The sequence below is a fragment of the Bufo gargarizans genome, chromosome 4 (genome assembly GCF_014858855.1).
Source record: "Bufo gargarizans isolate SCDJY-AF-19 chromosome 4, ASM1485885v1, whole genome shotgun sequence".
Lineage (NCBI taxonomy): Eukaryota > Metazoa > Chordata > Amphibia > Anura > Bufonidae > Bufo > Bufo gargarizans.
Genome location: NC_058083.1, coordinates 537,462,762 through 537,475,410, shown reverse-complemented (window position 1 = coordinate 537,475,410; position 12,649 = coordinate 537,462,762). Strand labels below are relative to the sequence as shown.

General features: G+C 55.0%; 1 protein-coding gene across 1 annotated transcript in view; it reads left to right on the top strand.

Moving 5' to 3' along the window:
* The window catches only part of LOC122935570 (phosphofurin acidic cluster sorting protein 1-like), a 163,848-nt gene extending 155,968 nt beyond the window's left edge, over positions 1 to 7,880 (top strand). Inside the window, exons 21-24 of the mRNA XM_044291334.1 lie at positions 1,471 to 1,612; positions 1,696 to 1,919; positions 2,029 to 2,142; positions 5,677 to 7,880. Coding sequence (XP_044147269.1) covers positions 1,471 to 1,612; positions 1,696 to 1,919; positions 2,029 to 2,142; positions 5,677 to 5,789 — 593 coding nt within the window. The 3' untranslated portion in view covers positions 5,790 to 7,880. The remainder of the gene's footprint in view (positions 1 to 1,470; positions 1,613 to 1,695; positions 1,920 to 2,028; positions 2,143 to 5,676) is intronic.
* The last annotated feature ends 4,769 nt before the right edge of the window (positions 7,881 to 12,649 follow it).

Genomic DNA, 12,649 nt, shown 5'->3' with positions numbered 1-12,649 from the left:
TATAGAGCAGTACAGAGCTGCAGTGTGGAGCAGGGTATAGTATAGAACAGTACGGAGCTGCAGTGTGGAGAAGGGTATAGTATAGAACAGTACGGAGCAGCAGTGTGGAGAAGGGTATAGTATAGAACAGTACAGAGCAGCAGTGTGGAGCATAATTCAGTATAGAGCAGTACAGAGCAGCAGTGTAGAGCAGGGTATAGTTTAGAGCAGTACAGAGCAGCAGTGTGGAGCAGAATTCAGTATAGAGCAGTACAGAGCAGCAGTGTGGAGCAGGGTTCAGTATAAGGCAGTACAGAGCAGCAGTGTTGAGCAGGGTATAGTATAGAGCAGTACGGAGCAGCAGTGTGGAGCAGGGTATAGTATAGAGCAGTATGGAGCAGCAGTATGGAGCAGGGTTCAGTAGAGAGCAGTACAGAGCTGCAGTGTGGAGCAAGGTATAGCATAGAGCAGAGCAGCAGTGTGGAGCAGGGTATAGTATAGAACAGTACAGAGCAGCAGTGTGGAGCAGAGAGCAGTATTGAGCAGCAGTGTGAAGCAGGGTATAGTATAGAGCAGTACAGAGCAGCAATGTGGAGCAGGGTTCAGTATAGAGCAGTACAGAGCTGCCGTGTGGAGCAGGGTATATTATAGAGCAGTATGGAGCAGCAGTGGGGAGCGGGGTATAGTATAGAGCAGTACGGAGCAGCAGTGTGGAGAAGGTTATAGTATAGAGCAGTACAGAGCTGCAGTGTAGAGCAGGGTATAGTATAGAGCAGTACAGAGCAGCAGTGTGAAGCGGGGCATAGTATAGAGCAGCAGTGTGGAGCGGGGTATATTATAGAGCAGTACAGAGCAGCAGTGTGGAGCAGGGTATAGTATAGAGCAGTACGGAGCAGCAGTGTGGAGCAGGGTATAGTATAGAGCAGTACGGAGCAGCAGTGTGAAGTGGGGTATAGTATAGAGCAGTACGGAGCAGCAGTGTGGAGCGGGGTATAGTATAGAGCAGTACAGAGGAGCAGTGTGGAGCGGGGCATAGTATAGAGCAGCAGTGTGGAGCGGGGTATATTATAGAGCAGTACGGAGCAGCAGTGTGGAGCGGGCTATAGTATAGAGCAGTACAGAGCAGCAGTGTGGAGCGGGGCATAGTATAGAGCAGCAGTGTGGAGCAGGGTATAGTATAGAGCAGTACGGAGCAGCAGTGTGGAGCAGGGTATAGTATAGAGCAGTACGGAGCAGCAGTGTGAAGTGGGGTATAGTATAGAGCAGTACGGAGCAGCAGTGTGAAGTGGGGTATAGTATAGAGCAGTACGGAGCAGCAGTGTGGAGCGGGGTATAGTATAGAGCAGTACGGAGCAGCAGTGTGAAGTGGGGTATAGTATAGAGCAGTACAGAGCAGCAGTGTGGAGCAGGGTATAGTATGGAGCAGCATTGTGCCTCTCCCCACCCCCACATCCTGTTTTAGACCCTTTCCTCTGCTCTTCTACTGCACAGTGGATTCTGATGAGGCATCGGTCTGCAGTCCAGCCCTCCTCAGCTCGTCCTCATCCCCAGGGACAGGCTCCTCCACGGTGAAGGAGGCCACGTCCACCCCACCACCGTCTCCTTCGGTCAGCAGTGGCCTGTCTACTGCCGGGTAAGAACTACGTCCTGGAATATAACACTTGAGGCAGTTGTTCCCCTCTTCTTTGCTCATGGTCTCAGCACTTCCATCTTTAGGACTTTATCCACTGGGGCTGAAGTGATGGGTCTGCAGGTGGATTACTGGCAGTGGCAGGGGCCCGAACGCCGGAAAGATGGAGACAGAAGGGACACGGCCACTAAGAACACAATGAGGAGTAACTTCCGCTCACTGCAAGTCAGCCGCCTGCCTCCACCCGGCGAGAGCAACTTACCCCTGTGTATGGCCATGACCATCGTGACTCAGGAGAAGAACAAAAAGGGTGAGGGCTGGATTTATCGCAGAGGGTCCACTGAGCTCCTAACCAATAGTGCATCAGAGATTAAAGCAGAGATCCTTCTGACTGACGCTCACTGTCTGCTTTCTCCTAGTCATGTTCCTGAGTAAGAAGCCGAAGGAAAAGGAAGCAGAATCGCGTAGTCAAGTGATCGAGGGGATCAGCCGCCTGATATGTACCGCCAAGAACCAGAACACCATGCTGAGAGGTGACTGCTGTGTGTTCAGCCCCTTTCACCTCAACATAAGTCTTCGGCCCCTTTCCTCAGGACATAAGTCTTCGGCCCCTTTCCTCGGGGCATAAGTCTTCGGCTTCATTTACTCGGGACATAAGTCTTAGGCCCCTTTCCTCGGGGCATAAGTCTTCGGCCCCTTTCCTCGGGGCATAAGTCTTCGGCCCCTTTCCTCGAGGCATAAGTCTTCGGCCCCTTTCCTAGCCGCATAAGTCTTCGGCCCCTTTCCTCGGGGCATAAGTCTTCGGCCCCTTTCCTCGGGGCATAAGTCTTCGGCCCCTTTCCTAGGGGCGCATGAAGCTTCGGCCCCTTTCCTAGGGGCATAAGTCTTCGGCCCCTTTCCTAGGGGCATAAGTCTTCGGCCCCTTTCCTAGGGGCATAAGTCTTCGGCCCCTTTCCTCGGGGCATAAGTCTTCGGCCCCTTTCCTCGGGGCATAAGTCTTCGGCCCCTTTCCTCGGGGCATAAGGCTTCAACCCTGAGTAAAGGGGCTGGAGACTTATGTCCATGTGAGTACTTAGTTTCTCCTTTTCTGGATGTTCAGAGGTCGATCAAGAGATCTAGAAGTTACTCAGGAATGGAGAAGAACTTCTAGAGGTAGAAGAGTGGTCAAGTTTCCTCTTGGTCCCCGGCCAGGTGGGGAGATGGGACAATCTGTTTACTCCTCAGTAGATAAGGTCCCTCCTCCTCCTGGGTTTGGGGCACATTCTACCTGTTCTGTTTCCACCTCGTGGGCAGAGACAGATTTGTAGGAGTCCTAACACCTTCAAACATTACAGGTCAGACTGGGGTCTAGCGGCCTTCTGTCGTTTGGCAGTGGTCCCTCTCAGTGTGCTGTCATGGGGGAAAGGAAATGTAAGATTACTTACCATGAGCCCATGACAGCACCCGCTTTATGCCCGCCCTTAATGTTCTCTGCTATTTGTGTGTATATAAATAAATAAATAAAATAATATAAAATATATATATATAGATAAAAATAATATAAAAAAAAAATAATAATAATATAATACAAAATATATATAAATGCAAAAATATATATAAATAATATATAATTATGTCATATAATACTAATATATATCGATAATATAATATAAAGAAATATATATAAATATAAATAATAGAAAAATATATATAAATAAAAAAATTAAAATATAAAATATATATATAAATAAAAATAACTTTATAATAATAATAATAAAATATATATATATATATATATATATGGTTTAATAGCTTCATGCATTCCCTGTGTAATAACATTTCTGGAGCGTCTATTCTTATGTCTCTATGTTGTGCTGTTCCTTTATTATTCCTACTAGAAGTTATAGATTAATTGCTATTATTAGCCTTCAGTAAGGGTACTGAAGGGAGGCAACCAGTTGGGGGCGTGTCCCTGCACAGACTGAAAATAGCAGCACTGATTGGATACAGTGATTCTGTGCAGGGACACGCCCCCAACTGGGGACCTCCCCCTCTGTACTGATCTGGTGCCTGACTTTAGGTCTGACTCCCTGGTTCACTGCACTTCAGTCGCGGCATGTAACCCTCTGGCACGGGCTGTAACCCTCTGGCACGGGCTGTAACCCCCTGGCACGGGCTGTAACCCTCTGGCACGGGCTGGCTGGAGCGGTGACCGCGGGATCTGCCACTTAGGGACTTGTCGATTGTAACCGCAGGGATCACAGCGAGGGGATCCAGGAAGTCGGCATCGAATGTCAGGGACCAGGTTAGAAGGTCAACGGGTCCCTCTGCCCCTAGAACTCCTATACTATAATCGCAGCTCGTCCTTCCAGGACTGCTGCCGCTATAGCCTGTCTCCGAGGTAGTCACAGCCCCACCCCCGTTACTGATGTCAGACACTGACATTCTGAGTAGGCATTCTCTTTGCAGGTATGGATCATGGGTGGAGTAGTTGTGCTTTAGGCTTACTCCAGTGCTAGGAATCCTTGTCCCGACAGAGATGTGAGACTGATGTGCATAGTCTGGGGCGTGACCCTGCAGTCTCCATTCTGTAGCCCCTGTAGTGTACCGCCATTCTGTAGCCCCTGTAGTGTACCGCCATTCTGTAGCCCCTGTAGTGTACCGCCATTCTGTAGCCCCTGTAGTGTACCGCCATTCTGTAGCCCCTGTAGTGTACCACCATTCTGTAGCCCCTGTAGTGTACCGCCATTCTGTAGCCCCTGTAGTGTACCGCCATTCTGTAGCCCCTGTAGTGTACCGCCATTCTGGAGCCCCTGTAGTGTACCGCCATTCTGTAGCCCCTGTAGTGTACCGCCATTCTGGAGCCCCTGTAGTCTACCGCCATTCTGTAGCCCCTGTAGTGTACCACCATTCTGTAGCCCCTGTAGTGTACCGCCATTCTGGAGCCCCTGTAGTCTACCGCCATTCTGTAGCCCCTGTAGTGTACCGCCATTCTGTAGCCCCTGTAGTGTACCGCCATTCTGTAGTTCCTGTAGTGTACCGCCATTCTGTAGTTCCTGTAGTGTACCGCCATTCTGTAGCCCCTGTAGTGCATGCCATTCTGTAGCCCCTGTAGTGTACCGCCATTCTGGAGCCCCTGTAGTGTACCGCCATTCTGTAGCCCCTGTAGTGTACCGCCATTCTGTAGCCCCTGTAGTGTACCGCCATTCTGTAGCCCCTGTAGTGTACCGCCATTCTGTAGCCCCTGTAGTGTACAGCCATTCTGTAGCCCCTGTAGTGTACCGCCATTCTATAGCCCCTGTGGTGTACCGCCATTCTATAGCCCCTGTGGTGTACCGCCATTCTCTAGCCCCTGTGGTGTACAGCCATTCTGTAGCCCCTGTAGTGTACCGCCATTCTATAGCCCCTGTAGTGTACCGCCATTCTGTAGCCCCTGTAGTGTACCGCCATTCTGTAGCCCCTGTAGTGTACCGCCATTCTGTAGCCCCTGTAGTGTACCGCCATTCTGTAGCCCCTGTAGTGTACCGCCATTCTGGAGCCCCTGTAGTGTACCGCCATTCTGGAGCCCCTGTAGTGTACCGCCATTCTGTAGCCCCTGTAGTGTACCGCCATTCTGTAGCCCCTGTAGTGTACCGCCATTCTGTAGCCCCTGTAGTGTACCGCCATTCTGTAGCCCCTGTAGTGTACCGCCATTCTGTAGCCCCTGTAGTGTACCGCCATTCTGTAGCCCCTGTAGTGTACCGCCATTCTGTAGCCCCTGTAGTGTACCGCCATTCTGTAGCCGCTGCGGGTCACGTGTGGACCCATTCCCTCCCGTTTGCTATCTGCATCCATTTGTCCGTTCTGCAGCTCCACAAAAAATAGAAAAAAATAATCCTATTCTTGTCTGTTTTATGGACAGGGATAGGACCTTCTGTTCCACAAAATGCAGAACACATGTGGCCGGTATCAGTGCTTTGCGGATCCGCAATTTCGCAGCCGGCCAAAACGGCAACGGCTGTGTACATGAGCCCTCACTCCGCTGTCCTCAGGCATGAAGTGAACCCCTCCGTGGCTTCTCTGACCTCTACTGTTATTCTTTTCTGCAGTTACCATAGATGGCGTGGACTGGAACGACGTGAAGTTTTTCCAGCTGGCAGCGCAGTGGCCGACGCATGTGAAGCAGTTTCCTGTGGGGGTCTTCAGTCACGGGAAGATCTGATGTCTCTGTGTGGTCCATGTAGCACCATCACCTCTGCTCTTCCGGAGTTAGTAAATCAGGCAGAAGGTTCTTCACCCCGACACCAACCCTGACCTCAACGTGGAGTCCACACATTGTCTGCACTATTACCATGGGGCCCGGCCGAGGTGCCCAACTCACATGACTCATCCCTTAAACTGGGAGGTTCCTCTTATCATGGGGCCCGGCCGAGGTGCCCAACTCACATGACTCATCCCTTATACTGGGAGGTTCCTCTTATCATGGGGCCCGGCCGAGGTGCCCAACTCACATGACTGATCCCTTATACTAGGAGGTTCCTCTTATCATGGGGCCCGGCCGAGGTGCCCAACTCACATGACTGATCCCTTATACTAGGAGGTTCCTCTTATCATGGGGCCCGGCCGAGGTGCCCAACTCACATGACTCATCCCTTATACTGGGAGGTTCCTCTTATCATGGGGCCCGGCCGAGGTGCCCAACTCACATGACTGATCCCTTATACTAGGAGGTTCCTCTTATCATGGGGCCCGGCCGAGGTTCCCAACTCACATGACTCATCCCTTATACTAGGAGGTTCCTCTTATCATGAGGCCCGGTCGAAGTGCCCAAAGCACATGACTCATCCCTTATACTAGGAGGTTCCTCTTATTATGGGTCATGTCCGAGGTGCCCAAATCACATGACTGATCCCTTATAATAGGAGGTTCCTCTTATCATGGGGCCTGGCCGAGGTGCCCAAATCACATGACTGATCCCTTATAATAGGAGGTTCCTCTTATCATGGGGCCCGGCCGAGGTGCCTAAATCACATGACTCATCCCTTAAACTGGGAGGTTCCTCTTATCATGGGGTCCAGCCGAGGCGTCTAAATCACATGACTTATCCCTTATACTGGGAGGTTCCTCTTATCATGGGGTCCAGCCGAGGTGCCTAAATCACATGACTCATCCCTTATACTGGGAGGTTCCTCTTATCATGGGGCCCGGCCGAGGTGTATAAATCACATGACTCATCCCTTATACTGGGAGGTTCCTCTTATCATGGGGCCCGGCCGAGGTGTCTAAATCACATGACTCATCCCTTATACTGGGAGGTTCCTCTTATCATGGGGCCCGGCTGAGGTGCCTAAATCACATGACTCATCCATTATACTAGGAGGTTCCTCATATCATGGGGCCCGGCCGAGGTGTATAAATCACATGACTCATCCCTTATACTGGGAGGTTCCTCTTATCATGGGTCATGTCCGAGGTGCCCAAATCACATGACTCATCCCTTATACTGGGAGGTTCCTCTTATCATGGGTCATGTCCGAGGTGCCCAAATCACATGACTCATCCCTTATACTGGGAGGTTCCTCTTATTATGGGGTCCAGCCGAGGTGTCTAAATCACATGACTCATCCCTCATACTGGGAGGTTCCTCTTAAGGGTCCCTTCACACGTCCGCATGTGTTTTGAGGTCCGCAAATTGCAGATCTGAAAAACACGGACACGGCCACGTGCCATTTGCGGAGCCACGGAACGGATGCGAACATGTGAATGGACCATTACATAGTGTCCTGGCCAAGGTGCCCAAATCACATGACTCATCCCTTACACTGGGAGGTGCCCAAATCTTGTGAATCATTCCTTATACTAGGAGGTTCCCGTTACCATGGTTCCCCGGCCGAGGTCAGACGTGTGCAGAGTTCAGTACTCGGGAGAGAGGTAGCGGTCCGACGTGTGCAGAGTTCAGTACTCGGGAGAGAGGCTAGCAGTCAGGCGTGTGCAGAGTTCAGCACTCAGGAGAGAGGTAGCAGTCAGGCGCCTGTGCAGAGTTCAGTACTTAGGGGAGAGGCTGGCGGCGGTCAGACGTGTGCAGAGTTCAGTACACAGGAGAGAGGCTGGCGGCGGTCAGACGTGTGCAGAGTTCAGTACACAGGAGAGAGGCTGGCGGCGGTCAGACGTGTGCAGAGTTCAGTACACAGGAGAGAGGCTGGTAGCGGTCAGACGTGTGCAGAGTTCAGTACACAGGAGAGAGGCTGGCGGCGGTCAGGCGTGTGCAGAGTTCAGTACACCGGAGAGAGGCTGGCGGTGGTCAGACGTATGCAGAGTTCAGTACTTAGGGGAGAGGCTGGCGGCGGTCAGGCGCCTGTGCAGAGTTCAGTACTTAGGAGAGAGGCTGGCGGCGGTCAGGCGCCTGTGCAGAGTTCAGTACTCAGGAGAGAGGCTGGCGGCGGTCAGACGTGTGCAGAGTTCAGTACACAGGAGAGAGGCTGGCGGCGGTCAGACGTGTGCAGAGTTCAGTACACAGGAGAGAGGCTGGTAGCGGTCAGACGTGTGCAGAGTTCAGTACACAGGAGAGAGGCTGGCGGCGGTCAGGCGTGTGCAGAGTTCAGTACACCGGAGAGAGGCTGGCGGTGGTCAGACGTATGCAGAGTTCAGTACTCAGGAGAGAGGCTGGCGGCGGTCAGGCGCCTGTGCAGAGTTCAGTACTCAGGAGAGAGGCTGGCGGCGGTCAGGCGCCTGTGCAGAGTTCAGTACACAGGAGAGAGGCTGGCGGCGGTCAGACGTGTGCAGAGTTCAGTACACAGGAGAGAAGCTGGCGGCGGTCAGGCGCCTGTGCAGAGTTCAGTACACAGGAGAGAGGCTGGCGGCGGTCAGGCGCCTGTGCAGAGTTCAGTACACAGGAGAGAGGCTGGCGGCGGTCAGACGTGTGCAGAGTTCAGTACACAGGAGAGAAGCTGGCGGCGGTCAGGCGCCTGTGCAGAGTTCAGTACACAGGAGAGAGGCTGGCGGCGGTCAGACGTGTGCAGAGTTTTGTACTCAGGAGAGAGGCTGGCGGTGGTCAGACGTATGCAGAGTTCAGCACTCAGGAGAGAGGTAGCAGTCAGGCGCCTGTGCAGAGTTCAGTACACCGGAGAGAGGCTGGCGGTGGTCAGACGTATGCAGAGTTCAGTACACCGGAGAGAGGTAGCAGTCAGGCGCCTGTGCAGAGTTTTGTACTCAGGAGAGAGGCTGGCGGTGGTCAGACGTGTGCAGAGTTCAGTACACAGGAGAGAGGCTGGCGGTGGTCAGACGTGTGCAGAGTTTAGTACACAGGAGAGAGGCTGGCGGCGGTCAGACGTGTGCAGAGTTCAGTACTCAGGAGAGAGGCTGGCGGCGGTCAGACGTGTGCAGAGTTCAGTACACCGGAGAGAGGCTGGCGGCGGTCAGACGTGTGCCGAGTTCAGCACTCAGGAGAGAGGTAGCAGTCAGGCGCCTGTGCAGAGTTCAGTACTCAGGGGAAAGGCTGGCGGTGGTCAGACGTGTGCAGAGTTTAGTACACAGGAGAGAGGCTGGCGGCGGTCAGACGTGTGCAGAGTTCAGTACACAGGAGAGAGGCTGGCGGCGGTCAGGCGCCTGTGCAGAGTTCAGTACACCGGAGAGAGGCTGGCGGCGGTCAGACGTGTGCAGAGTTCAGTTCCTCAGGAGAGAGGCTGGCGGCGGTCAGGCGCCTGTGCAGAGTTTTGTACTCAGGAGAGAGGCTGTCGGTGGTCAGACGTGTGCAGAGTTCAGTACACAGGAGAGAGGCTGGCGGTGGTCAGACATATGCAGAGTTTAGTACACAGGAGAGAGGCTGGCGGTGGTCAGACGTGTGCAGAGTTTAGTACACAGGAGAGAGGCTGGCGGCGGTCAGACGTGTGCAGAGTTAAGTACTCAGGAGAGAGGCTGGCGGCGGTCAGACGTGTGCAGAGTTCAGTACACCGGAGAGAGGCTGGCGGCGGTCAGACGTGTGCCGAGTTCAGCACTCAGGAGAGAGGTAGCAGTCAGGCGCCTGTGCAGAGTTCAGTACTCAGGGGAAAGGCTGGCGGTGGTCAGACGTGTGCAGAGTTTAGTACACAGGAGAGAGGCTGGCGGCGGTCAGACGTGTGCAGAGTTCAGTACACAGGAGAGAGGCTGGCGGCGGTCAGGCGCCTGTGCAGAGTTCAGTACACAGGAGAGAGGCTGGCGGCGGTCAGACGTGTGCAGAGTTTAGTACACAGGAGAGAGGCTGGCGGCGGTCAGACGTGTGCAGAGTTCAGTACACAGGAGAGAGGCTGGCGGTGGTCAGACGTGTGCAGAGTTTAGTACACAAGAGAGAGGCTGGCGGCGGTCAGACGTGTGCAGAGTTTAGTACACAAGAGAGAGGCTGGCGGCGGTCAGACGTGTGCAGAGTTTAGTACACAGGAGAGAGGCTGGCGGTGGTCAGACATGTGCAGAGTTCAGTACTCAGGAGAGAGGCTAGCGGCGGTCAGGCGTGTGCAGAGTTCAGTACACCGGAGAGAGGCTGGCGGCGGTCAGACGTGTGCAGAGTTCAGTACACAGGGGAGAGGCTGGCGGCGGTCAGGCGCCTGTGCAGAGTTTAGTACACAGGAGAGAGGCTGGCGGCGGTCAGGCGCCTGTGCAGAGTTCAGTACTCAGGAGAGAGGCTGGCGGCGGTCAGACGTGTGCAGAGTTCAGTACACAGGGGAGAGGCTGGCGGCGGTCAGACGTGTGCAGAGTTCAGTACACAGGAGAGAGGCTGGCGGCGGTCAGACGTGTGCAGAGTTCAGTACACAGGAGAGAGGCTGGCGGCGGTCAGGCGTGTGCAGAGTTCAGTACACAGGAGAGAGGCTGGCGGCGGTCAGACGTGTGCAGAGTTCAGTACTCAGGGGAGAGGCTGGCGGCGGTCAGACGTGTGCAGAGTTCAGTACTCAGGGGAGAGGCTGGCGGCGGTCAGACGTGTGCAGAGTTCAGTACACAGGAGAGAGGCTGGCGGCGGTCAGACGTGTGCAGAGTTCAGTACTCAGGGGAGAGGCTGGCGGCGGTCAGACGTGTGCAGAGTTCAGTACTCAGGAGAGAGGCTAGCGGCGGTCAGGCGTGTGCAGAGTTCAGTACACAGGAGAGAGGCTGGCGGCGGTCAGACGTGTGCAGAGTTCAGTACACAGGGGAGAGGCTGGCGGCGGTCAGACATGTGCAGAGTTCAGTACACAGGAGAGAGGCTGGCGGCGGTCAGACGTGTGCAGAGTTCAGTACTCAGGGGAGAGGCTGGCGGCGGTCAGACGTGTGCAGAGTTCAGTACTCAGGGGAGAGGCTGGCGGTGGTCAGACATGTGCAGAGTTCAGTACTCAGGAGAGAGGCTGGCGGCGGTCAGGCGTGTGCAGAGTTCAGTACACCGGAGAGAGGCTGGCGGCGGTCAGACGTGTGCAGAGTTCAGTACCCAGGGGAGAGGCTGGCGGCGGTCAGGCGCCTGTGCAGAGTTTAGTACACAGGAGAGAGGCTGGCGGCGGTCAGGCGCCTGTGCAGAGTTCAGTACTCAGGAGAGAGGCTGGCGGCGGTCAGGCGCCTGTGCAGAGTTCAGCACTCAGGAGAGAGGTAGCAGTCAGGCGCCTGTGCAGAGTTCAGTACTTAGGAGAGAGGCTGGCGGCGGTCAGACGTGTGCAGAGTTTAGTACACAGGGGAGAGGCTGGCGGCGGTCAGACGTGTGCAGAGTTCAGTACACAGGGGAGAGGCTGGCGGCGGTCAGACGTGTGCAGAGTTTAGCACACAGGAGAGAGGCTGGCGGCGGTCAGACGTGTGCAGAGTTCAGTACACAGGAGAGAGGCTGGCGGCGGTCAGACGTGTGCAGAGTTCAGTACACAGGAGAGAGGCTGGCGGCGGTCAGACGCCTGTGCAGAGTTCAGTACTCAGGAGAGAGGCTGGCGGCGGTCAGACGTGTGCAGAGTTCAGTACACAGGGGAGAGGCTGGCGGCGGTCAGACGTGTGCAGAGTTTAGCACACAGGAGAGAGGCTGGCGGCGGTCAGACGTGTGCAGAGTTCAGTACACAGGAGAGAGGCTGGCGGCGGTCAGACGTGTGCAGAGTTCAGTACCCAGGGGAGAGGCTGGCGGCGGTCAGGCGCCTGTGCAGAGTTTAGTACACAGGAGAGAGGCTGGCGGCGGTCAGGCGCCTGTGCAGAGTTCAGTACTCAGGAGAGAGGCTGGCGGCGGTCAGGCGCCTGTGCAGAGTTCAGCACTCAGGAGAGAGGTAGCAGTCAGGCGCCTGTGCAGAGTTCAGTACTTAGGAGAGAGGCTGGCGGCGGTCAGACGTGTGCAGAGTTTAGTACACAGGGGAGAGGCTGGCGGCGGTCAGACGTGTGCAGAGTTCAGTACACAGGGGAGAGGCTGGCGGCGGTCAGACGTGTGCAGAGTTTAGCACACAGGAGAGAGGCTGGCGGCGGTCAGACGTGTGCAGAGTTCAGTACACAGGAGAGAGGCTGGCGGCGGTCAGACGTGTGCAGAGTTCAGTACACAGGAGAGAGGCTGGCGGCGGTCAGACGCCTGTGCAGAGTTCAGTACTCAGGAGAGAGGCTGGCGGCGGTCAGACGTGTGCAGAGTTCAGTACACAGGGGAGAGGCTGGCGGCGGTCAGACGTGTGCAGAGTTTAGCACACAGGAGAGAGGCTGGCGGCGGTCAGACGTGTGCAGAGTTCAGTACACAGGAGAGAGGCTGGCGGCGGTCAGACGTGTGCAGAGTTCAGTACACAGGAGAGAGGCTGGCGGCGGTCAGACGTGTGCAGAGTTCAGCACACAGGGGAGAGGCTGGCGGCGGTCAGACGTGTGCAGAGTTTAGCACACAGGAGAGAGGCTGGCGGCGGTCAGACGTGTGCAGAGTTCAGTACACAGGAGAGAGGCTGGCGGCGGTCAGACGTGTGCAGAGTTCAGTACACAGGAGAGAGGCTGGCGGCGGTCAGACGTGTGCAGAGTTCAGTACACAGGAGAGAGGCTGGCGGCGGTCAGACGTGTGCAGAGTTCAGTACACAGGAGAGAGGCTGGCGGCGGTCAGGCGTGTGCAGAGTTCAGTACACAGGAGAGAGGCTGGCGGTGGTCAGACGTGTGCAG